Source organism: Suricata suricatta, chromosome 10 (genome assembly GCF_006229205.1).
Source record: "Suricata suricatta isolate VVHF042 chromosome 10, meerkat_22Aug2017_6uvM2_HiC, whole genome shotgun sequence".
Classification (NCBI taxonomy): domain Eukaryota; kingdom Metazoa; phylum Chordata; class Mammalia; order Carnivora; family Herpestidae; genus Suricata; species Suricata suricatta.
The window spans coordinates 93,404,410-93,428,300 of NC_043709.1; the positions used below are offsets into that span (position 1 = coordinate 93,404,410).

Below are 23,891 nucleotides of genomic sequence, written 5' to 3' on the forward strand. Positions count from 1 at the left end.
GGCTGAATCAAATTTAGCCAATCAGCTCATCCCAGTCCCTCCAGTATTCATTTGGGTAGAGACCAAGCTATGGTAACAAAGAGACCCAAAAATAGTGCTTTAAATAAGATGGAAATTCACTTCTCATGAAAGTCAGTGGTCAGAGATCTAGGGCCAGCTGGGAAATTCTGTGCCACCTGCCGTTAAGTAACACAGATTACTTTCATTCTACTGTACCACTGGCTCCTAAGGTGCCATTCTCCTCTTGTGGTGGAGACTGGCTCAGCTTCACCTGTGAGTTCCAGTCTGCAGGAAAAGCAAAGAGAGTTCATGACAAGCATTATTGGCCTTTAAGGGGGTGATCTAGAAGTTGCACACAACACTTTCCCTCCCATCCCATCGACCTGAATTTAGTCGCTTGATACTGTTACCCAGAAGGGAAACTGGGTACTGGCCCTGTTCTCAGCTAAAATGGAGGAAGGTGCTGGTTCTTCTGCAGAAAGGAAAAAGGTTAGTGTGGAAACTGAGGGGTAATTAACATCTCTGTACATTGAGTTGGTGGTGTTCACTTCAGGACCCTGACTTAATATAGGCCCACGAGATATGAAAACATGTGAAAAACCCATTTGCTGGAAGCTGCTGGGAAAAAGCTAGTAAAATTCAAATCACCCTAAAAATAACTTACAATGCCCTGATATTTTTTAACCTTATTAGATCTCTTCCTCCAAACTGTATTTTTATTCTTTCAGTTTCCACACTGTCCTATTTCCATCAGCGGAAATCACTGCCACATTTTCCCCATCATAATGAATTGATACTTGACATTTTCTTTGTAGTCCCTATAACTAGTCACTCATGAAGGCAAAGCTCTATTTTCTAATGTCCCTCTTTTATTTTAAGGAACTTTGTTTATAATTCACACACCAGGCAGTTCACTCATTTACAATTATAATTACACCCAACTGCAGTATAAAATTCTGTGGTTTTTAGTATATTGACAGATATGTGCAAACATCCCTGTAGTCAGTTTTAAAAATTTTTTATCATCTCCAAATGAAAGCCCACACTATTTGGCTATCACCTTTGTAGATCCTCCCCTTCATCCCCCTCAACCTTAAGCAGCCACTAATTTACCTTCTGTTGCTATAGATCTCCCTGTTCTGGACATTTCAGAAGAATGAGATCATATAATAAATATGTGGTATTTTGTGACTGGCTTGTCTCATTTAGCATAATGTTTTCTTTTTTTAATTTTTGTTTTTAATGTTTATGTATTTTGAGAGAGAAAGAGAGAGAGAGAGACAGAGACAGAGACAGAGTGTGAGAGGCAGAGGGGCAGAGAGAGAGGGGGACACAGAATCTGAAGCAGGCTCCAGGCTCTGAGCTGTCAGCACAGAGTCCGACGTGGGGCTCAAACTCGCAGACTGCAAGATCATGACCTGAGCTGAAGTCAGACAACTGACTGAGCCATCTAGGTGCCCCTAGGATAATGTTTTCAAGGTTCATTCATGTTGAAGCCTGTATTAGTACTTCATTCCTTTTTATGGCTGAATGATATTCCAATTACAGCCATATTACATTTATTTATCCATTTGCTAGTTGAAGAATACTTAGGGTCTCTCTACCCTTTGTCTATTGTGAATAATGCTACCCTAAACATTCATGTACACGTTTTTAAGTAGGAGTATATTTTCATTTCTCTTGGGTATATACCTAAGGAATTGCTGGTTCATATGGTTCAAACAGTTTTGAACTGCCTGACTGTTTTTCAAAGCAGGTGCACCATGTTACATTTTTTTTAATAGTTTATTGTCAAATTGGTTTCCATATAACACCCAGTGCTCTTCCCCAAGTGCCCTCCTCCATTACCACTCCCCCTTCCCTCATCCCCCTCCCTCCCCCCGCTTCAACCCTCGGTTTGTTTTCAGTATTCAATAGACTCTCAGGTTTTGCATCCCTCTCTCTCCCTCACTCTCTTTCCCTCTTCCCTTCCCCTGGTCCTCCATTAGGTTTCTCCTATTCTCCTGTTAGACTTGAGTGCAAACATATGGTATCTGTCCTTCTCCGCCTGACTCATTTCGCTTAGCATGATACCCTTGAGGTCCATCCACTTTGCTGCAAATGGCCAGATTTCATTCTTTCTCATTGCTATGTAATACTCCATTGTGTATATATACCACATTTTCTTGATCCATTCATCAGTCGATGGACATTTAGGCTCCTTCCATGATTTGACTGTTGTTGACAGTGCTGCTATGAACATTGGGGTGCATGTGCTCCTATGCATCAGCACTTCTGTATCCCTTGGGTAAATCCCTAGCAGTACTATTGCTGGGTCATAGGGGAGTTCTATTGATAGTTTTTTGAGGAACCTCCACACTGTTTTCCAGGGCGGCTGTACCAGTTTACATTCCCACCAACAGTGTAGGAGGGTGCCAGTCTCTCCACACCCTTACCAGCATCTATAGTCTCTTTTAGTTCATTTTAGCCACTCTGACTGGTATGAGCTGGTATCTCAGTGTGGTTTTGATTTGTGTTTCCCTGATGATGAGTGATGTTGAGAATCATTTCATGTGCCTGTAGGCTACCTGGATGTCCTCTTTGGAGAAGCGTCTGTTTATGTCTTCTGCCCATTTCTTCACTGGTTTATTTGTTTTTTGGGTGTGGAGTTTGGTGAGTTCCTTGTAGATTTTGGATACTACCCCTTTAACTGATATGTCATTTGCAACTATCTTTTCCCATTCTGTCGGTTGTCTGTTAGTTTTCTTGATTGTTTCCTTTGCAGTGCTGAAGTTTTTTATCTTGATGAGGTCCCAATAGTTCATTTTTGCTTTCATTTCCCTAGCCTTTGGGGATGTGTCGAGTAGGAAATTACTGCAGTTGAGGTCAAGGAGGTTGTTTCCTACTTTCTCTTCAAGTGTTTTGATGGTTTCCTGTCTCACATTCAGGTCCTTCAGCCATTTTGAGTTTATTTTTGTGTACACCATGTTACATTCTGACCAGCAGTGTTAAGGGTTCTGATTTCTGCATATCCTTGTCAACACTTATTATATAACTTTTTGATTCTAGCCAACCTCTGTCCTTTTTCAAAAGGCATCATCTAGTCCAAGCCCTCGACTGATCCATTGGACCCTGATTTCAAATCTTTTCTAGCACTACCAACCTCTGTATTTTCCTGTCCCAAACTCTCAGTTATTTATAATGAGCACTTGGCTTACTTCAATCTGCCTGGCCTTGCCCTCTTGGACCAAGGAGAGAGACCCATGTGGCAATGTGCAGATGATTTTCTGCTCTAGAACTACCCAGTCCTCCTTACACACACTGAATTGGAAAAAAATTAAAATGCCATGACCATACATTGGTAGGATTAAATATAGTATAGCAATTATGGAAAACAGAATGGTAGTTCCTCAAAACTTAAAAATAGAATTACTAGAGCACCTGAGTGGTTTGGTGTGTAAGCATCTGACTCTTAATCTCACCTCAGATCTTGAACTCAGGGTTGTGAGTTCAGGCTCTGAGTTGCGCTCTGCACTGGGCATGAAGCCTACTTAAAAAATAAATCAAATTTAAAGAATAATAATAATAATAAAATAAAAATAGAGTTACCATCTGATTCAGTAATTCCACTTCTGGGTATACACCTGAGATGTGCCAACCTGATTGGGTGACAGAATGCCCAGATGTCTTGTTCAACAATATTTTTGGGTGTGTCTGTAGTTTCTTTCTAGGAGAGGTTGCATTTGAACAGTTGGGCTGAGTAATGCAGAGGACCCTTCCCAATGTGATTGGCCACCATTCAATCTGTTGAGGATATGAATAGAACAAAATGTGGAGGAAGAAAAAATTCTCTCTCTCTGCCTGATGGTTGAGCTGCTCTCAGAATGGGACTTACATCATCAGTGTTCCTGGTTCTCAGGCTGTCAGACTTGGATGAGAACTACACGGGGGCACCTGGGTAGCTCAGTTGGTTAAGCATCTGACCTCAGCTCAGGTCATGATCTCATGGTTCATGAGTTCAAGCCCTGCATTGGGCTCTGTGCTGACAACTAAGTCAGGACCTAGAGCCTGTCTTCAGATTCTATGTCTCCCTCTCTCTCTGTCCATTCCCTGCTCATGCTCTGTCTCTCTGCTTCTCTCTAAAAAATAATTAAAACATTAAAAAATTAAAAAAAAACTACACTACTAGCTTCCCTGTTCTCCAACTTGCAGATGGCACATGGAAACTTCTCCACAATCACATAAGCCAATCCCTCATAATAAATCTCATTACCTATACAGTTTCCGTTATATATATAATTTCCACTGTTTTCTATAGAGTTTCCTATCGTTTCTCTGGAGAACTGTAATACGATATACAAATGAACTGAAAGCAGGAGCTCGAGCAGATATTTGTGCACCATTCATAGCAGCATTATTGGCAAAAGCCAAAAAGTGGAAAAAACCCAAGCGCCTGGTGGTCATCAACAGCGGAATGAGTAAACAAAACGTGGTGTACACATTTGGAATGGAATATTATTCAGCCTTAAAAACGGAGGAAATTCTGCTACATGTTACTATGTGGACAAGACTTGAGGACATTACGCTAAGTGAAATAAACCAGTTACAAAAAGGCAAATACTGTGGGATTCCACTCATATAAGATACCTAGAGTATCTTCACAGAAATAGGAAGTAGAATGGTAGTTGCTAGGGACTGGGGAAGGAAAAGTTGAGAGCTCTCTTTTAATGGATACCTCTCAGTTTGAGACGAAGAAAATGTTTTGAGATGCATGGTGATGTTGGTTGTATAGCAGTGTAAATGTACTTAATGCCACTGAATTGTACACTTCAGAATAGTTAAGATGGGAGGCGCCTGGGGGGCTCAGTCAGTTGAGTGTCCAATTCTTGGTTTCAGCTCAGGTCATGATCTCACAGTTTGTGAGCTTGAGCCCTATATCAGGCTCTATGCTGACACTGAGGAGCCTGCTTTGGGTTCTCTGTCTCCCCCCGACCTCAAAAATAAACATTTAAAGAAATTTTAAAAAGAATAGTCAAGATAGTAAATTTTAGGTTGTGTGTATTTTACTACCATTAAAAATTATAAAAATCATGGCAGCAAACATGTATAAATGAGGTATGATTGAGCAATCAAGAGAAATGAAATATTGATACGTGCTACAACATGGATGAGCCTGAAAATATTACACTATGTGAAAGAAGCCTGACAGAATAGATTACATTGTGTGATTCTGTTTACATGACACTTCTAGAACAGGTAAATCAACAGGGGCTGGACGGGGGAGGAAGTGGGGAGAAACGGCTTCATGGATACAGAGTTTTATTTTGGCATGATAGAAATGCTTTGGGACCAGACAGAGGTTGTGGGTGCACAACTCTTTGGATGTACTAAAAACCACTGAATTGTTCACTTAAAATGGCTAGCCATGTATTAGGTGGTTTTGACCTCAATACATTAAGAATTAAAATATAGGAGCACCTGGGCAGCTCAGTTGGTTAAGCATTTGACTCTTGATTTTGGCTCAGGTCGATCTCATGGTTCATGAGTTCAAGCCCCATATTGGGGTCTGCACTAACAGCAGGAAGCCTGCTTGGGATTCTCTCTCCCTCTCTCTCTTTCCTCCCCCACCCTTGCTCACAATCATTCTCTCTCTCTCTCAAAATAAATATACAAACTTTAATATATTTTAAATGATTAATTTAGATTAATATTTTAATCTCATGACTGGTATCTGTTTCCTGCTCAACACCAAGCACCACAGCTGCTCTGCGAAGGGGCAGCCCCAAACATGTTCCCCTGAGGGGAGGCTGGCCACTCAACTGACCCTCTTCTTCTCCCCTTTCGTGGGTACTCCTCTTCGTTCCTTCTCTCCTTTCCTCATCCCTCGTACCATCTTCATTACCAGGCCTACTGGGCTCGCCCCCAGTCTGCCCTCTGAGCTCTTTCCTATCACCCTCCCCTTGGCTTCCTGTCCTCCATGGACACTGGCCTCACCTCTGAACAGACCAAACACGCTGCCCGCTCACTGCCTGCACTGGCTGCCCCTAGCCCGCCATAGGGGCGCCGGGCTACTCAGTTGTTTTGCCCTCCTTGTATTTGGGTCCCCGCTCTAACATCACCTACGCAGAAAGGCCTTTTGTAACCACTCTATCTTCATTTTAAGTATGATCTTCCATGTTCTCTATCTCGTTCCACTGCCTTTTCTTTTCCTTCAGAACAGTTATCACTAGGCTTGTCATATTTGCATATTTAGATCTTTCTAAAATAAAAAATATAGATGAAAGTACTTTTTCTATCTCCACCAATATCACTTCCGTTTCCTCTTTTGCCAAAGGAAACCATCATAATTCTGATCTCTGACTTCATGTATTCTTCTACTCATGTTTTTATATTTCTACTTCACATGTGTGGGTGTAAACAATAAACAGCAATTGCTTTTTCTGTTTGTTTTAAATGTTATTTTATTTAAAAAATTTTTTTTTGTAATGTTTAATTTTGAGAAAGACAAATAGAGAGACAGAATCTGAAGCAGCCTCCAGGCTCCGAGCTGTCAGCACAGAGCTCAAAGTGGGACTCGAATTTGGGAACTGTGGGATCATGACCTGAGCCAAAGTTGGACACTTAACCGACTGAGCCCCCCGGCATCCCTGTTTGTTATTAATTATTTCTATACAGTTATCTATCATGCTCCATGTATATCTCCAACACACACACACTCATGTGCACATGCACACTTCTATCTATCCAGTTCATTCATTTTAATGGCTGCATTATATTTTAACAAATGAATATACCTCAATTTTTCTAGCCCCTTATGAATGAAAGTTTCCCTCTAGTTTATGGCTACTGTGAGAAATGCTGCAAGACAATATTTGTGCATGCCCTTCTACACATGTGGAGCTTCTATAGGGTATAAACCTGGAAGTAGAATTGTGGTATGCCAGATGTTTTCCGTCTGCCCCTCAGTTCCACTCTCTCCTCTCCTCTGTTCTGCACCCCAGGAAGCTGACCTTTATGAACTACATCAATGGATGCCCTTTCCATCTGCCGGTGGGAGATTCCAGCAGGAAAGCAGGGGAGTGGGTGGGTAGGAGGCAAGGGGGTTGAGATCAGCACATTTATTTTCCTGGTCTCTATCCTGCTGGTCTCTGTGAGTTGGCTACATTCCTCTCCGTAAGACTCCCTGAGTTTCCCTAAGGCTGTTGCTTCTCGGGTTCTGGGGATCTGGTGACCATTTTCTCTCTCTTTCCCCCTCAGACCTAGTGTTAGCCATGAAGTTCCCCAAACTTCCCTGCTACTGCTACCTGCATTGATTTTTAAAATTTTTGTTAACTCTGTGTTCTTGCAAATAGCCCTTTTATGAAACTGTCCTCAATGACCCAGGGTGAGAGCGCATTCTGTATCTTGCAAGACGCTGACCAGTACATATGAGGGTATGTGATTTTCAATTTTCCTAGATGCTAATCAGTTAAACCTTCCTCTATTTCTCCCAGATCTCAGGTATTTTCTGATGCCACTAAAATGTGACTTCCTTGCTTTTCACCACCTGAAATCTCTGTTCTACACAGATTGGCCTGTTCATTGGTCGCTGAACATCCTTGTGCTCTCAGACCTTCCTTAAATAAAATATTCCTCCCCATTCTGTTTCCCCTTTTTTCATACTGTAATCATTTGCACCCTTCCACCTCTCCTCCCCCTCTCTAAACTCCCTAGAGTGAGGAATCTCACTTGCTTCATGAAATCAAGCTACTGAGGGAGCTAATGACCATGAGCTCCTAATGCTTATTGTCCCCAATGTGCAGCTGGTCCTCTGCCTCTCAAAAATCTCTTGTGCTTGTGGGGCATCTGGGTGGTTCAGTCAGTTAAGCATCTGACTCTTGATTTCAGTGCAGATCATGATCTTATGGGTTGAGCCCTGAGTTGGGCTCTGTGCTGACAGTGTGGAACCTGCTTGGGATTCTGTCTCTCCCTCTTTCTCTGACCCTCCCCAGCCTCCCCAGCTCATGTGTACTCTCATTCTTTCTCAAAAATAAATAAACTTTAAAAAATCTTTTGTGCTTATTTTCCACTATTAATTAGTTTTTCCTATGTATATGTCTAGTGTCTTCAACTATACTACACTTCCTTGAAATGTAACTGACTTAAAGCTCTGTTTCTTTTTTTTTTTAAGTATCTACCTGCATTATTTAACTGCTGTGCTCGAGAGGTACTCAGTTAATATTTTTGATGACTCAGTATATGAATCTACTGCCCTAATATCACTAATCAACATGCAATCTGATGACTCAAGTCCTCTCTACCCTTATAAATATATAATTTCCCTTTTTAGGCCAGTTGAATTCATTCTTATGTCAAACACATCTTGTTAAATAACCTGTGTGTCTGAGTTCTGAAAAGTATACATTTTTGGTAGTGAATGAATTAATGCCTGTGAATTTATTAAAGATCTAAAATTACTATTAAAATTAAAATTAAAGTATCTGTATTCTTGGAGTCCCTGGTTGAGTCAGTTGGAAGAGCATGGGACTCTTGATCTTCAGGTCATGAGTTTGAGCCCCATGTTGCGTGCAAAGATAACTAAAATAATAATAATAATAATAAACTTAAAAAATTTGTATTCTCATGATGAAAAAATTTCTTATCAGTGACAACAAGGATGATGATACCCAACCAAGTTAGTTAACAGGGATCAAGGGCCTTCCATTCCCACCCTCTCCAATGTGAAAATCTGAGGTTTCTTTGTTGACTTTGAAGTATCTGCTAACATCTGCAGACATCCTAAGGGAAATTGGCATACGATAAATAGATAGATCCATGCTATTTTTAACTCTACTGGGGGAAAAAAGGCAAGGAGAAATTAGGTTTCTCTATGTGAAAACAGGAAGAGAGATGTTTTTCAGGATCCTACCTAAAGCAAAAAGAAACAAAAATTAGTCCCAACCTCCTTCATGGCCACCCCAGGCAGATGCCTATCTAACATATACCAAGTGGTCATAAAGTTACAAATAATCTTTGTATTTGTCAAGCCATGGACAGAGTGGCAGAATGGTTACAGGACATTAACAGAGGGAGTGAATGGTGAAGACACAACATTGGTCAGTATAAACAATTGTAACCATTTGCAAGAAAAAGAAATAAAGCAACATTAAGGAGTAGCTCTATTGAGGGAAGGCGTTTTTGTCACCAGAACTCTTGTATCATGGGGGACCATGCTTGGGTTGGCGAAAGGACAGGCAGGTTTATCTGTTGAGGAGAGATGTGTGGAGTGGGTGCTAAGGTGGTGGTTCTCAAAATCCTGTCCCCCGTCCAGCAGTGCCACCTGGAAACTTGTCAGAGAGGCAAACTTCAGACCAACTGAATCAGAATGTCTGCGGGATGGGACTCAGCAGTCTGTATGTTAACAAGCCCGGCAGTCAATTCTGATGTGTGCTCAGGTTTGAGAACTAGAACTACCATGCCAGGAAATTGTTTATACAATACCTGTCTGTGTGCCTCTGCCGTTAAACTATTTGAGGTTTTTCCTGTTAGGAAATGTTTCCCACTTTGCCCATCATTGTTCACTCCAGCCAAGTGGAGCTGTGGGTGCCTGTGGGCTCAGGTAGACTCACACTCTTAGGCACTTCTAGTCCTAAGGAAGTTGTATAGAATTGCAGGTAGACTAGGAGGTCTACCGTGGAAGTCACTAGGAGGTCTAACTAGGAGCTCACAAACCATGAGACCATGACCTGAGGCAAAATCAAGAGTCAGACTTAGCCAACTGAGCCACCCAAGTGCCCCAGGATTTTTTATTTTTAAGCAATCTCCACACCCAATGTCAGGCTCGAACTCACAACCCTGAGATCAAGAGTCACATGCTCCACTGACTGCACCAGCCAGGTGCTCCACGAATGATTTAAATAGAGTGAAATTCAATGCTATAACAAAGGTCTGTATGGGGTAATGTGGAAGCCCAAAGAAAGGACATTTAGATCAGGGGACGTTTCCTGGAGAAATTAGTATCTTTTCTTCAGAACACAGAAGACGTACTTAAAGTATTAAAGTAACTGAGAGAAAAGGGGGGAGGTATATGTTTCTGGTGGAAGGAATAGCATTAATCAAAGACAGGGAGTTCGAAGAGGATAGCAAATGCTGGGAATGGAGATTCTCAGAAGTCAGCATTAGAGAGAAGCACATTAGCAGCTGGAGAGGGGGATAGCGGGTGACCACCTGTCTGACTTTCCCCAGAAAGGTCTCAGTTATAGCACTGAAAGTCCTCAGTTCCTCTGTTCTAGACAAACCAGAATGCTTGGTCATACTTGGATAGAGGCCAGAGTGCAGGTCAGGTGTGCCACAAAAAGAAGTACATACTTGATCCATCAGATGTCCATCAAGATGTCACTAAAGATGACAGGATATATTTGGGACAATCTTACATGGCTGCATTAATAAGAATAGGGGCCCAAGAGAAGGGAAGGCAAAGTCAAGCCTCCTGGCTTTTGCTGTCCCACACAAGGGGGGATATTAAAACACATATAAAAAAAAAACCACTGGTAAAGAGGGAGGAAGGAAAGGCAGGAAGGCAAGGAGGGAGGATAAGTCTTGAAGTCTGGAGTTGTGTATCCATTGTTTCCAATTACTCATACACAGTCTGTAAGCTTCAACATCCACATCTGTGAAATGGGATAATACCTACCTCCTTGGTTTGTTTTGATGATCAAACGACAGAGTGCATGTGAAAAAGCTTTGTAAACTATAAAGCACTATATGAGTCTTACTAATAGGGACACTATCAAACTCAAAATATATCCAACCACATCAATCTAGAGAGTGTAATTTGGGTTGTAATTGCATCACACTGCTGCCTGCATTTTACCAGTGCTGTCATCATTAAAACGCCTGTTGGTCAGCTGGCTCCAGTGGGATTCAGAGTGGCTGGGGACAATTGCCAAGGGAGAGACAGTCTAGATCCTTCCTTCTCTTCCATCATACCATAAAAATTCAAACCAGGGAAAGTTGGATTAAAAAGAACATGAGAGGCATAGGGGGACAGAGAAAGGAAGGGGAGTGATTTGTTCTAGATTCCAAAACTACCATTCTAAGGGTTGATATCAAGTCAAGTCATGGCCTTTTTGGAATTCTCTTTTGCCCATGGGACACAACTCAAACTTCTTGATCAGGTCCCTGGCCTTCCTCTCCAGATTGTCTCCAATCCTTCCTCCATATGCTACATTGCTACCACAACTAACTGCTAGCCATGGTGGAATCTGTCCTGCTCTCCTCTTGCCTGTGCTCTTCCTTTTGCCGACTTCCCTCTTTAGAGTTCTGTTATGGGCTCAGATGCTACCTCCAACGTGAAGTCCATGTTTACTTCCCCGGGGAAAGCCAGGCATCAGTGAGCCCAAAGCATCTCGGGCACTTTTCTAGCATGGGGAGCATGTGATGCTGTGTCACAGACAAGAACATTGGGTTTTCAGTCATATTCTGGCTTTTATGCTCGGATGGGCCATTTACTCTTTGGTGCAAGACACAGGAGAAGCCCTACAGTGGGTTGTGAAGCCAGACAGCCTGGATGTGGGAATGGGGAATAAACTCTTGGTCCCTAAATATGTCAAAAGGGGGTAATGAGGTTAGTGCTGATGTCATAGTGTAGTTGTGAGAATAAAATGAGTTAACATATCAAAACCACTGAGCACAGTGCCTGGCATATGCTTGTTAGCTCTCGTTATTAATCTCACAGTTTCTTCTCTTGTGAAATGGGAATTGCACTCATGGAAGAGGGCTGATACAAGAATTACTCAAGAAGAAGTGCTTGGCTTAGAGAAGGTCTGTGATAAATCTTTTTCTTGCCCTCTCAGCTCTTGCTGTTTGTTCTTCACTGAAAGATGTTTCCACTGCTAAAACCTCTTAGCTCCTCCAGGGAAGAGAGACATTCATCCATCTTCCATCCCCAGTGTCTGGCACATACTAGGTGCCTAAGAAATACTTGGCAAACGAATTGATAAAAAAATATGGTCTTGGCAAAACTCAAATGGCCTTAAATGACCTCTTAGCAATATACCAAAAGGTCACCAAATAGGAATTACAATCCCTAAAAATCTGTGTAATTTTTATACATCTGTGGAAAATTCACAGTTTGTTAGGTCTCTTGAGTTTTGTGTTTATGTCTCTTGTTTTGTTTTGGTTTGGTTTTTTCTTCCCTAGCCTTCTCTGTTCCCTGTTTTCATCTTGGGTAAAATTTCTCAATCCTGGCACTAGAGATTCTTTGTTTTGAGACCGGACCTGTGATTGTAGGCTGTTTAGCAACATGCAGGGCCTCTACCCACAAGAAGCCAGTAGTGTCTCCCACCCCTGGCTCTGACAATGTAATATGCCTCTAGGCATTGCCAAGAGTCTGGGAGAGGGGGCAAAATCCACCCTCATCTCCCACCATTGAGAGCTATTGGTCTAGGGAATCTGCTCAAACATTTTCAGATAAACTAAATTTTGGTAAGGACTGATTTTTTTTCCTTCTTTTTTTCTCCAAGGCAGAAATTTGGTTCAAATGCCTCCAAATTGCATACACTCTGACAACGGTGAAGGAAAAGGAATTTCTTCTTCCCTGACTGCAGTATTCCTCTAGACCCTCATCTTCGGAAATGATAAAGTTGGGGTGCCTGGTGGCTCAATTGGTTAAGCATCTGATTTCACCATTCATGAGTTCACCGTTCATGAGTCTGAGGCCTGTGTAAGAGCTCTGTGCTGACAGTGCCTAGACCAGCTTCAGATTCTGTGACTCCCTCTCTCTGCTCTACCCCACTTCTGTGCTGCTCTCTCCCAAAAATAAATAAAAACTTTAAACCAAAAAAAATTTTTTTAAATAAAAAAATGGCAAGGTTAGGGGAAATGGTTAAGAGCACATTTTATTTATCTAGACCTACGCCCCTTACATAGCAATTGCATCTTTCTTTTATTTCACTTGGTGGGGAAACTCAAAGAATGCAGTGTTTCACAATTCAAATTAAAGCTAAAAACACACCAGGCTGATTTTCTGGGAGTGAGCAGTAGGGGAGGAAATTTATGATGGCATAACTGCATGAAGACTTTTTAGCACCAGAAAGATGTTTTACAGCATGAAAGAAAAATATGTATGTTGAGAAAGAACATGAATGCTAGAAACACATCGTTACTATAAATTTTGAATCTGAGACACAATTCACAATGCTGCTTTACTAATAGTGCAGCTTTAAACCTATTTAAGCTGGGAAATTTGTTATCAGGTGACTCATACATGTGGGGAAATCCAGTTCATGTGTGCCAAAGATGAAAGAAAGCGATTAGGTGTTTAAATGTTAAGATTCCATTCAGTCTTGTGAATGAACTGCAGTAATCTTGATGAGAAAAAAAGCAAAGGGCAGTTACTCATCAAGTTAAAAAATGCTGAAGGACTCTCTGGATTTAAATAATAAAACCTTATATTTATGACACATTTATCTTTCAAATGCTGTGAGTACTTTTATTTCTTTTTTATTTCAAAATATTCACAAAGTTAAAGGAAAAAAGTTTAGTACAGTACAAAGAACTTTTTGTCCTTAACCATTTGAAAGTACAGACCTGGGAGCCTATTGTCCACAAATGCTTTTTCCTAAAGACAAAGACTCTCTCCTATATAATCACAATGCAACCATTAAAATCAGACAATTAACACTAATATATGACTGCTCTCTAAGCCTCAGACTCTACTCATGTCCTGCCAATGGTCTCAGTGATGTGTTTTCTAGCAACAGGTTCGGAATCACACACTGCACTAAGTTGTCCTGTCTCTGTCATCTCCTTCTGCCTGAAACAATGTCCCGGTCTTTCTTTGACTTTCACGACCTTAACGCTTTTGAGTTATCTTGTAACATGTCCCTTCATTTGGGTTTTGGTGGCGTCTCCTTAGGATTATATTCAGGTTACACAACCTTGGCGGGAATATCATAGAGTGATGCTGCTTTCTTCTCCTTATATCCTGTCATGTGACACCTAAGTTCAATCTGTCCCATTACTAATGAAGTCCACTTTGATTCCTTGCTTAAGGTAATATCTGCCAGGCATGTCCTCTGTGAAAATATTCTTTTTCCTAGTGAAACCATGTAAACATCCCATTCCTCAGCAAGCTTTTGATGTGCTCATTTATTCATGTCTTCGTACTCATAATTTTCTATTTTATTCAACAGGTGATGATGCTTCACTGTCATTTTTAATTTTGATGCTCAATTTGTTCCTGATTTGGCCAATGGAAGGCTCTTCAAGTTGGCTTCTTTGTCTTTTTGACACTTTCACATCATTCCTTGAGCCCTTCTTTGCTCTTCACAATAAAGTGTTCCAGGCTTATACCCTCCCTGCCCCAGCTGTGGGATCAGTCATTTCTCTAAGGAGCCCTGGTTCCTCTCAAAGGAAAGTGTTCTTTAGAAGCCAAGATCTTGGCAGTAGCTGTGCTCATTGGTATCAGGCTGTCACTGCCCCTAAACTTGCTGTGGTGCCTATAAAAATGTGTCACCTGGGTGGCTCTATCGGATGAGCACCGACTTCCACTCAGGTCAAGATCTTGCACTTCATGGGTTCGAGGCCTGTGTCGGGCTCTGTGCTGACAGCTCAGAGCCTGGGGTCTGATTCAGATTCTGTGTCTCCATCTCTGTCTGACCCTCCTCTGCTCTCACTTTGTCTCTCTCTCTCAAAAATAAATAAACATTAAAGGATTTTTAAAAATGTGTCACTCGGATCTCCTGCTACAGGCAACATACTTGACTGACAGCCCCAAGTACTGCCCCCGGATCTATCGCCTTGTTTGTATTGAGACCATACTCCCCAGGAGTTATTCCCAGTCCATGCTTAAGCACAGCAGGCTCAGTGGGCCCATTCTGGCAAGACACTGGAATTCTTCAATGGGCAACTTTGGCTTGAGAACTCCCCATCTACTTAGTAAATTCATTCTTGGAACTATGCTGCTGTTAAAGACTTGTCTTACTCCCATCCTTCCTTCCTTATCTCCTTCCACAAATGTCAGAATACATTTCAGTCTGAAGGATCTCTCTCCCTTCTCCTTTCTTATTTGTATTAGTTACCTATCATGGTGTAGCAATTACCCTCAAAAGATATTAGCTTAAAATAAACTGCATATTTATAATTGCATAGTTTTTGTCAGTCAGGAATTTGAGAGCAGACTGGGTGGTCTGGAATCTCTCATGATGTTGCCATCAAGATGTCAGCCACAGCACAGTCATATGATGGCTTGACTAGACCCTGGAAGATCTATTTCCAAGATGACTCAGTTGGCTGTTGGCAGGAGGTCTCAGTTCTTCACTACAAGGGCCATTCCTTAGGATTACTTGAGTGTCCTTGTGACATGACAGCTGACTTTCCCCCCACAGCAAGTGCTCCAAGAGAAGGCAGAGCCACTGTTAAAAACAAGACAACTGGTCCAAAATGGAGTCACTTATGCTAAGCCCCATGTCTCCAAACTGAAACTTTTGGTTTTGTCCTCTCTCAGAAATGGATTCTTAAACCACTCAATCATGAATCACCTGGTAAGCACTGGTGAGGTAATCTGCCTGATAGACCCTTGCCATTCCCTGAAGGAAAGCAGCTGTGTCACAATGGTTCAGTTATTTTGCTAGTATAACTTTCTTGTCCCACTCCCTTCTACTGATAAAAGTCTTCCATTTTGTACAGCTCCTCAGAATTCCTTTCTATCTGCTATGTGGGTTGCTGTACCACTCGTTATTTTTGAGAGAGAGACAGAGACAGAGCACAAGCTGGGGAGTGGTAGAGAGAGAGGGAGACACAGAATCTGAAGCAGGCTCCAGGGTCTGAGCTGTCAGCACAGAGCCCAACATGGGGCTCAAACCCACGCACCACGAGATCATGACCTTAGCCGAAGTTGGCCGCTCAACCAAGTGAGCTACCCAGGCACCCTGCCAATAACAACTTTAAAATTACCCAGTTGAATTTCTTTTTAACACCACCATGTCTTGTATTGTCTAACCTTAAATTCACACCATGTCATTGCAGCAGTAGGTCAACTCTATTCAGCACGGGAGGGGTCTTCCCAGGGATAAGACTGCCAAGAAGAATTATTGGGGGCTACCTTAGAGGCTGTCACACTCTTATGCATCTCTTGCACATCTATACCTGTCTTGGTAACTCCTTCTTAGTAAACATGAACTGACACATTTGCTTGGTAGACAGAGTTAGGGAGGGAATACACACACATACACACAGACACACATGGTCACATATTCATTTATAGCTATGTTTATTTTTATATCTATCCACATCTATTGAAAACCATAAATTCATATCAATACATCAAATACCAATACAGAATCACAGCATCTGTTCTAGTGTTTTCTCTTTGTGTATTTGTAAATCCGTTGTATGTGTTGAGATACCTGGACTTAGAGATTTATCTAGTTTATCAAATATGGGAAGTTTTCGATTCTTATTTCTTCAAATATTCTTTTTTATAATGTTTACTCATTTTTTTGAAAGATAGCGATAGAGTATGAGTGGGGCAGGGACAGAGAGAGAAGACACACAATCTGAAGTGGGCTCCAGGCTCTGAGCTGTCAGCAAAAAGCCCCATGTGGGGCTTTACTCCACAAACTATGAGGTCATGACCTGAGCCAAAGTTGGACACTTAACTGACTAAGCCACCCAGGTGCCGCCTTCTTCAAATATTCTTTATGCCCTTTTCTCTTTCTTACTGGGAATCCTGGTTGCCACCTTCAACATTGCTACTGCACCATGGAGAGAAGGGCAGGCAAGGGCAAATTAAAACACAACAAACCTCTTCTACCATGTTTCAGTGCTCATTTTTTATTTTATTTATTTGTTTAAATGTTTATTTATTTATTTTGAGAGAGAAAGAAAAAAGAGTGTGAGCAGGGGAACAGCAGAGTGAGAGGGAGAATCCGATGCTATCAGCACAGAGCCTGACACAGGGTTCAATCTCATGAACCATGAGATCATGTCCTGAGCCAAAATCAAGAGTCAGATGCTCAACTGACTGAGCCAACCAGGCACCCCAAACTTAGCTTTTGGATAACAATGGTTCCCCCTTACCATGGAGGATACAGTCCAAACCCCCCAGGGGGTCCCTGAAACCATGGATACACCTGAACCCTCTATGCACTAAGTTTTTTCCTAAACATAAAAGTTTAACTTATAAATTAGGTGCAGTAAGAGATCAACAACAATAATAACACAACAGAACCGGGGTGTCTGCCTGGCTCTATCAGTGGGGCATATGACCTTGATCTCAGGGTCATGAGTTCAAGCCCCATGTTGGACACAGAGCTTACTTTAAAAAAATGGGACACTTATAACAATTTACTGTAATAAAAGTTCCATGAATGTGGTCTCTGTCTCCCCAAATATTGTATTATACTACACTTACCCTTCCGTTTGTCATGACATGAGATGATAAAATGCTCTTGTGATGAGATGAGATGAAGTGAGGTGAATGACACTGTGATATAACATTAGACCACTTATCTTGATCTCCTGATGATAGGGGCTGTGGTTGGCTGTGGGTAACTGAAACCAGAGATAGTGAAACTTCAGATAGAGGAGGACTACTGTATTAAGAAAATAAAGGCCATCAAATGGAAACTGTTTCAAATTTTTATCTCTATTATCCCATTGCCCCGAAACCTATAGCTACAAGGGGCAGCTTCGGGTTTTGTGGTATCTGAGCATATACAACTGGGAAAGGGGGAATTAGAAAAAAAAAGAATTAAAAAAAAAACTTACCTTGACAAATAAACATATGACCATGTTATATTGTTGTCATGGTCCCTCCCAGCACCTCTGGAAGAAGCCTGTGAAAGTAGAGATGCAAGAAGGGAGCTGGAACTTTAGCAGCCTTTGATAGGCATCGCCTTCTCTCCCATCCAGAAGTGGGGGTCTTCCTCCTCCCCCTATCCAAGGCTAATTCATCCTGTGCTCTCCCTCTCTCTTCCCTTCATTCCTTATTTTCTTCTAAACAACAATTCCATCACACAGAACGTACTATTCTCTAACATGTTCTTCAATTAACAGTATATCAAGGCTACACTTCCAAATCAATACATCTAAATTTACACAATTCTTTTCAACAGCAGTATAATATTCCAATATAAGGATATACCATTGTTTATTCAACTATTCCCTACTGAATGCATTCAGGTTTTTTTTTTATTAGATTGAACCATATACAACTACCATATTTGTCAGCTTATTTTGTTCATTTTCTATTACAACATTTTACTAAATATCTATGTACATACATCTCTATAAATTTTGTTTCTTGGATAAATTCCAAGAGATGGGATTCTCTTTTAAAAGAGGTATATATTGGGGGAATTGAGTGGCTCAGTCAGTTAAGTGCCTGGCTGTTGATTTTGGCTCAGGTTATGATCTCAGTTTCCTGAGTTTGAGCCCCACAGAGGGCTCTGTGCTAGTGGTGCGGAACCTGCTTGGGATTTTTCCCTCTCTGTCCCTCTACCTCTCATGCTCTCTTTCTCTCTCACACACAAAATTAAAAGAAAAAAATTTTTACAAAAAGGTGTGTATAATGGGCCACCTGGTTGGTTCAGTGGGTTAACTATTGACTCAGTTTGGGTGCGGGTCATGATCTTATGGTCCCAAGATGGAGCCCTGGTGTCAGGCTCCCTGCTTGGTGTGAAACCTGCTTAAGATCCTCTCTTCCTCTCTGTCCCTCCTCCATGCAGGTGCATGCACCCCCTCTCTCTAATAAAAAAATAAAATAAGTTGTGTATGTTTTACTCCTAGATTGCTTTCCTAAAATGTTAGCATAATGTATGCTTCCACCAATGACCTTTTGGAAGTAATAAGCCCCAGCGGCCTTGTTTCAGTGCTTTTCAAAGCAGACTTCTCCACCGTACCCTGTATTCGCCATTAGTGCCCACACCTTCTCTCACCACAACTCTTCAACCAGTTTTCCACCTGTGTTTCGGTTTCTGTCTCTAGCTTCTCCTCTTCTATTCATTCCTAGATACTTGTATTCCACATCGATCTGCTCTGGCTCACTTTTCTAGTGACAATGAATGCTCCCTGCTCCCCCTCAGTAAGTTTAGGACTTCAGCTATAATCTCTATCCTCAGTCCACCAGAGAGGTGGCCTTAAGTTGACTTCACCTCAATTTAGAAAATATTGTCCCTTCCTGGAGATATGTTACTGTCATCCTCCAGAAAATTGTGGTGATAACTATTCTCTTGCTATTCAGTATTCTACAGTACATTCCTGGAGTGTGTGGTGTACAAACTTCACAATCATCACTGAATAGCTGCATTTTCCACTCCTCTCCTGAGTCCACACTTCTACATCAATCTGTGTACCGGATACCTCTAGCTGGAAGTTTCACAGATAGGACCAATATAAAAGACCCATTGTTTAACTTATCATCACCTCTTCTGAAATCCTCCTTATACATTTTTTTTCTTAGTAAACGAGGCTCTCATTCACTTGGGTGCATAACTTAGAAACCTGGAAATTCACCCTAGACTACTTCACACACACACACTCTCCCCCTCTCTCAATTCACATCTGATAGGTTCCCAAGCCCTGTGGTTTCCACCCCATATTCCTCATATCCATGATCTCTTCAATGCCCAGGATTGCAATCCTGACCATCTCTTCCATAGGGTAAAAATAACTTCCTCCTTGGTCTTCCTACTTTTTGCCTTGCCTCCCTTCTTATTATCCACATCATAGTGGATATCTATTATTCACTGCAGTCAGAGAAATTATTTAACATGTAAATAAATCAGTTCTTTACCATGAGAAAAATGCTTCGAAGTCCACACTGTCAACAGGCTAAAATCTAAACAACTAAGCAGGATTTAAAAATCTATTTATTTATCCAGTATCTACTTAATGGTCTGCCTCATTTTCCAACATTCTCTAAAAGCACCCTATGCTTCAGCTGTAAGGATCTACTTTCAAATCTCCAACATGCCAAGCTCTCTAATAATTCAGTGCCTTTGCACCTGCTCCCCTTCTGCTTGGAATTCCTTGTCAATCTTGTTGGCCTGACAAACTCCGACTTGAATTTCAAGCCTAAGCTCTAGGGTTATTTTCCTCTTTTTAAATGGTGCAGGCAGACAAAGACTTCAGGCAGACACTCAAGTTCCTTATTGATATGTGGCACAGCTACACCACAGCAATTTCAACATTTAAATGATTTATCAATTTGTGTTCCCAAACACAGTCATAAGCTTCTGGACAGGAGGGGCCATGATTAGTCTCATCTTTGCATCCACACATAACACAGTGACCGGCATTGAATATTTAGTAGGCATTTGAATGAATGCAAAAATAAATTAGTTAAGTAGTGAGGATGATGTCCAGGCTAGGGCTTAACCTTAAGCTATGTAGATTTCTCATTTAAGTAAGCTTTAAAAAATTGGCAAAGAACAGAAGAATATATCAACAGAAATTTAAGAAATAAAAAGTAAAATAAAGCTCATATTATTTTACCATCCTAATGCCTGTTTTAATGCACTTACTATTTACTTTTTTTTGGTCTTTGCTCAAATATGTGGTAAATAAAAAACATATATTTTCAAATATATGCTTATGTTTATATTTATATTTTACCTAGCTGTAATGAAAACACATGTGCACTTTCACATGGTTTTAACTAACTGTAAATATTTTCCAGCACTGTTGTATGGTCAGCTGAACCATCACTTTTCAACATTGTATGATACTCCCTTTTCCTACTTTGGATGATGGCCTACAGAGACCTACATTGTACTCGGTTTCCTATTATAAACAGGAATAGAGCTAGGTTTTTTGGAATCTGCCATTTATACAATTTTGAGAGATGTTTTCAGAAAAAGAATACAAAAAAACCTTACTTTCGCAAACTTTGTGAATGCATTGTTAGGGCCCCTCCTGGGGCTTGGAAAGGGCCTGTGAAAGTGAAGCTTGTCACTTAATTTAAGTGAAGGTTAATTTTCATCACCTTCACAGTTATCTACCTCCAATTATAAATAATCCTGCAATAAAGCATTTTGAGCATGTGATTTGTTTCCCCTCTTCTATTTTGTTTCAAGGATTCCAAGTTATTACGTCACTATTCACCTTGAGGTTGAGAAAGGAAATTATTATTATCTATTATCTATTGATACATTATCAATATAGAGTAGATATATTATTTAAACATTTTTAAATTTTTATTTACTTTAGAGAGAGAGAGACAGAAAGAGAAGGAGCAGGGGAGGAGTAGAGAGAGAGGGAGACACAGAATCCGAAGCAGGCTCTAGGCTCTGAGCTGTCAGCACATGTGAAGCTCAAACTCAGGAACTGAGAGATTGTGACCTGAGCCGAAGTCGGACGCTTAACCAACTGGGTTACCCAGGCATTCCAATATATTATTTACTTTAATCCATACTACAAATCTGAAGGAGGCATCATCCCCATTTTACAGATGAGAAAACTGAGGTGCAGTGGGTTTTGTACATCATGTACATCTTTGTGCAGTCATATCTTGTAACCGGTAGAGTCTGGATCCGAAGCTCATGCCTTCTCTTCTCCACTACATCATGGCATCTCCACAGCCTCTCTAGCTTCACAGTAATACATTTTCTAGGCTATTGCTGAAAAACCTGGTTTACAGTTACCTGTTTTGAGGAGGCCACTAGACAAAACTTGCAGTCTTGACATGGTTCTTGGAAGAAGGTAATTTAAATCCATGTGGCTAGACTTTTTCAGGTGAATTTAGGGGAAAGTGATTTGACTGCCTCTGTCCTCTGTCTGCTTACAGACCTGTATCACTTAGTTTAGCATGTATTTCTTAGAAGAAGCAGTGTCTGAAGTTGAAAGACCTGGGCTGGGTTTGAGTCCTGCTGTTCACTACTTGAGTGGCCCTGGGTAAGTCATCCAACTCCCTCATTTTCCTCTTATGTGCAATGAAGATAATAAGTAACAAATCCTGCCTCCCTCCAGTCTAGTTTTGAGCATCCAGTACAGTGCAAACTCTTAGTGAAGTCCAATGTCACTGAGGTACCTAGTTCCCCCTTATCAGAGGATTTGCTTTCCCTGGTCCATGAGGCCAACCATGATGGCAAGCTGATCATTCTTCTGACTGTTGTGAAAGGTCAGTAGTAGCGTAAGGCTACGTCACAATGCTTTCACTTCACTTCATCTTTCATGTAGACACTTGATCATTTTACATCATCCCGATAAGAGCGAGTACAGTACAGATAGTTTGAGAGGCCATAGTCACCTAACTTTTATTACTGTGTATTATTGTAATTGTTCTACTTAATGGTTAGTTATTGCTGTTAATCTCTTCGTAGGCCTAACTGATAAGTTAAACTTCATCTCAGGTATGTATGCATAGGTAAAAACACTATGATTTCAGGCATCCTCTGGAGGTCTTGCAGTTACACGTAATTTTTCTATCAGTAACTTTTCTATCAGTAACACCGTGGGAGTTCCTCCACTTGCTTACCCACCTGCCTCCAGGTAAGGGCCTGTGACAGCTGGACAAAATTCATCTGATGACTCCATTATGGTTAACTCTGGCTGGAGTTCCCTCCTCAGCTGAAGTTGTCACTTCTTATGGGGATGGGTGTCGGAGCTGAGCTGTTACACCTGGAAGCCCAGGGCATCAAGCATCAAAAGCAACAGAGGCTGTGCAAAACCAGGCTGAAATTCTGGTCAATCTTTTCCTCCTCAAGCTGCGAGCTGACTAAATAAATAAATAAATAAATAAATGCCAAACATTTGTCTATAAACGCAATTAGTAAAACCCGAAGCACAGTCTTTACCAATTGTCCCTTTGCTCTGTCTTAAGTGCTGACGCATCTATCTTGAAATTTTACCTGGCCATTTAGAAATTTTAGTCCTTGTGGGACCTACTTTTGGGGACGGTCTGTAATTCTGGAAAGCCACAAGAAAATAAAAATCTCTGTTTTGAGTTGGCGTTCGAACATCCTTCACCGTATCACGTTTAAAGCTGGTGTGTAAGCACCATTAGTCTCTCTTTTCCTTAAGAGAGAAAGCTTAAATCCATTTCCAAGCCCCAAGATTGAGCTCATCCCCGGGTGCCAGACTCCGCGCGGCTCCCCGCGCACGGCCTGCATAGCTCCACAGCTAGCCCGCCGCCTCCCGCGTCCCCGGCCCAGGTGTCAAGCAGCGGGGGCCCAGACCGCCACCTGGCTCGGCCAGCGGCGACCGCACAAAGAGCGGAGCAGGCGGCGGCCGGGCCGAGCCGCCGAAAGTAGTCCCGACCCACGCCAGGCCGATGTTGTTCGACGTCGATTCACGCCCTCCGCGGGGAGGGCCGCAGCGGCCGGCCCAGGAAAGAATCCCATAGGAATGCGCGGGCGGGAGGCCTTCTCCCTCTAGCTCGTCTCCGCTCGCCTGGCAGATCTCCCGGGGTCTCCAGGCAGAGGCCGCGCGCATGGCCCCCAACCTTCTTCCATAGCCGCACGGGAGGCGGCGCCGAGGGAGGGGCTCGCCTGCGCGCAGGGAGACTTTGGCGGCGACTCACAGCGGCAGCGGGACCCGCGGTATCCCTGCGCCGCTGCGTGAGAGGAAGAGGCTGAATGAGGAACTGCGCGGGGGAAGCGGGGCGCCGGGGGAGGAGGCGGCGGGATGGAAGCAGACGCTGGCGTCGCGCGAGCCCCCGGCAGAGCAGCGCGGTAGAGAGGGCGGCGGCGGCGGCGCGCGCGGAGCCTTGACGTGCCACTCTCTTTCTTCTCTCTCTCTGGAAAGCTGGGAAGCATGAGCGTGCAGACCTGCCGATGCGGCGGCCGCCCCGGCTCTTCACCTCCCCCTTTTCTGGCCGCCCCTCGCCGGTGAGAGAAGAGAACGCGAGAAGGGAAGATGGGGGCCGTCCTGAGGAGCCTCCTGGCCTGCAGTTTCTGTGCGCTCCTAAGAGGTGGGAAAGGTGGGGGGGG

The 23,891-nt window shown here is 42.3% G+C and overlaps 1 protein-coding gene across 1 annotated transcript in view; it reads left to right on the forward strand.

Moving 5' to 3' along the window:
* Positions 1–23,531: 23,531 nt before the first annotated feature.
* Positions 23,532–23,891, forward strand: part of LRP6 (LDL receptor related protein 6) — a 155,766-nt gene continuing 155,406 nt past the window's right edge. The window contains exon 1 of the mRNA XM_029953317.1: positions 23,532–23,872. Coding sequence (XP_029809177.1) covers positions 23,818–23,872 — 55 coding nt within the window. The 5' untranslated portion in view covers positions 23,532–23,817. The remainder of the gene's footprint in view (positions 23,873–23,891) is intronic.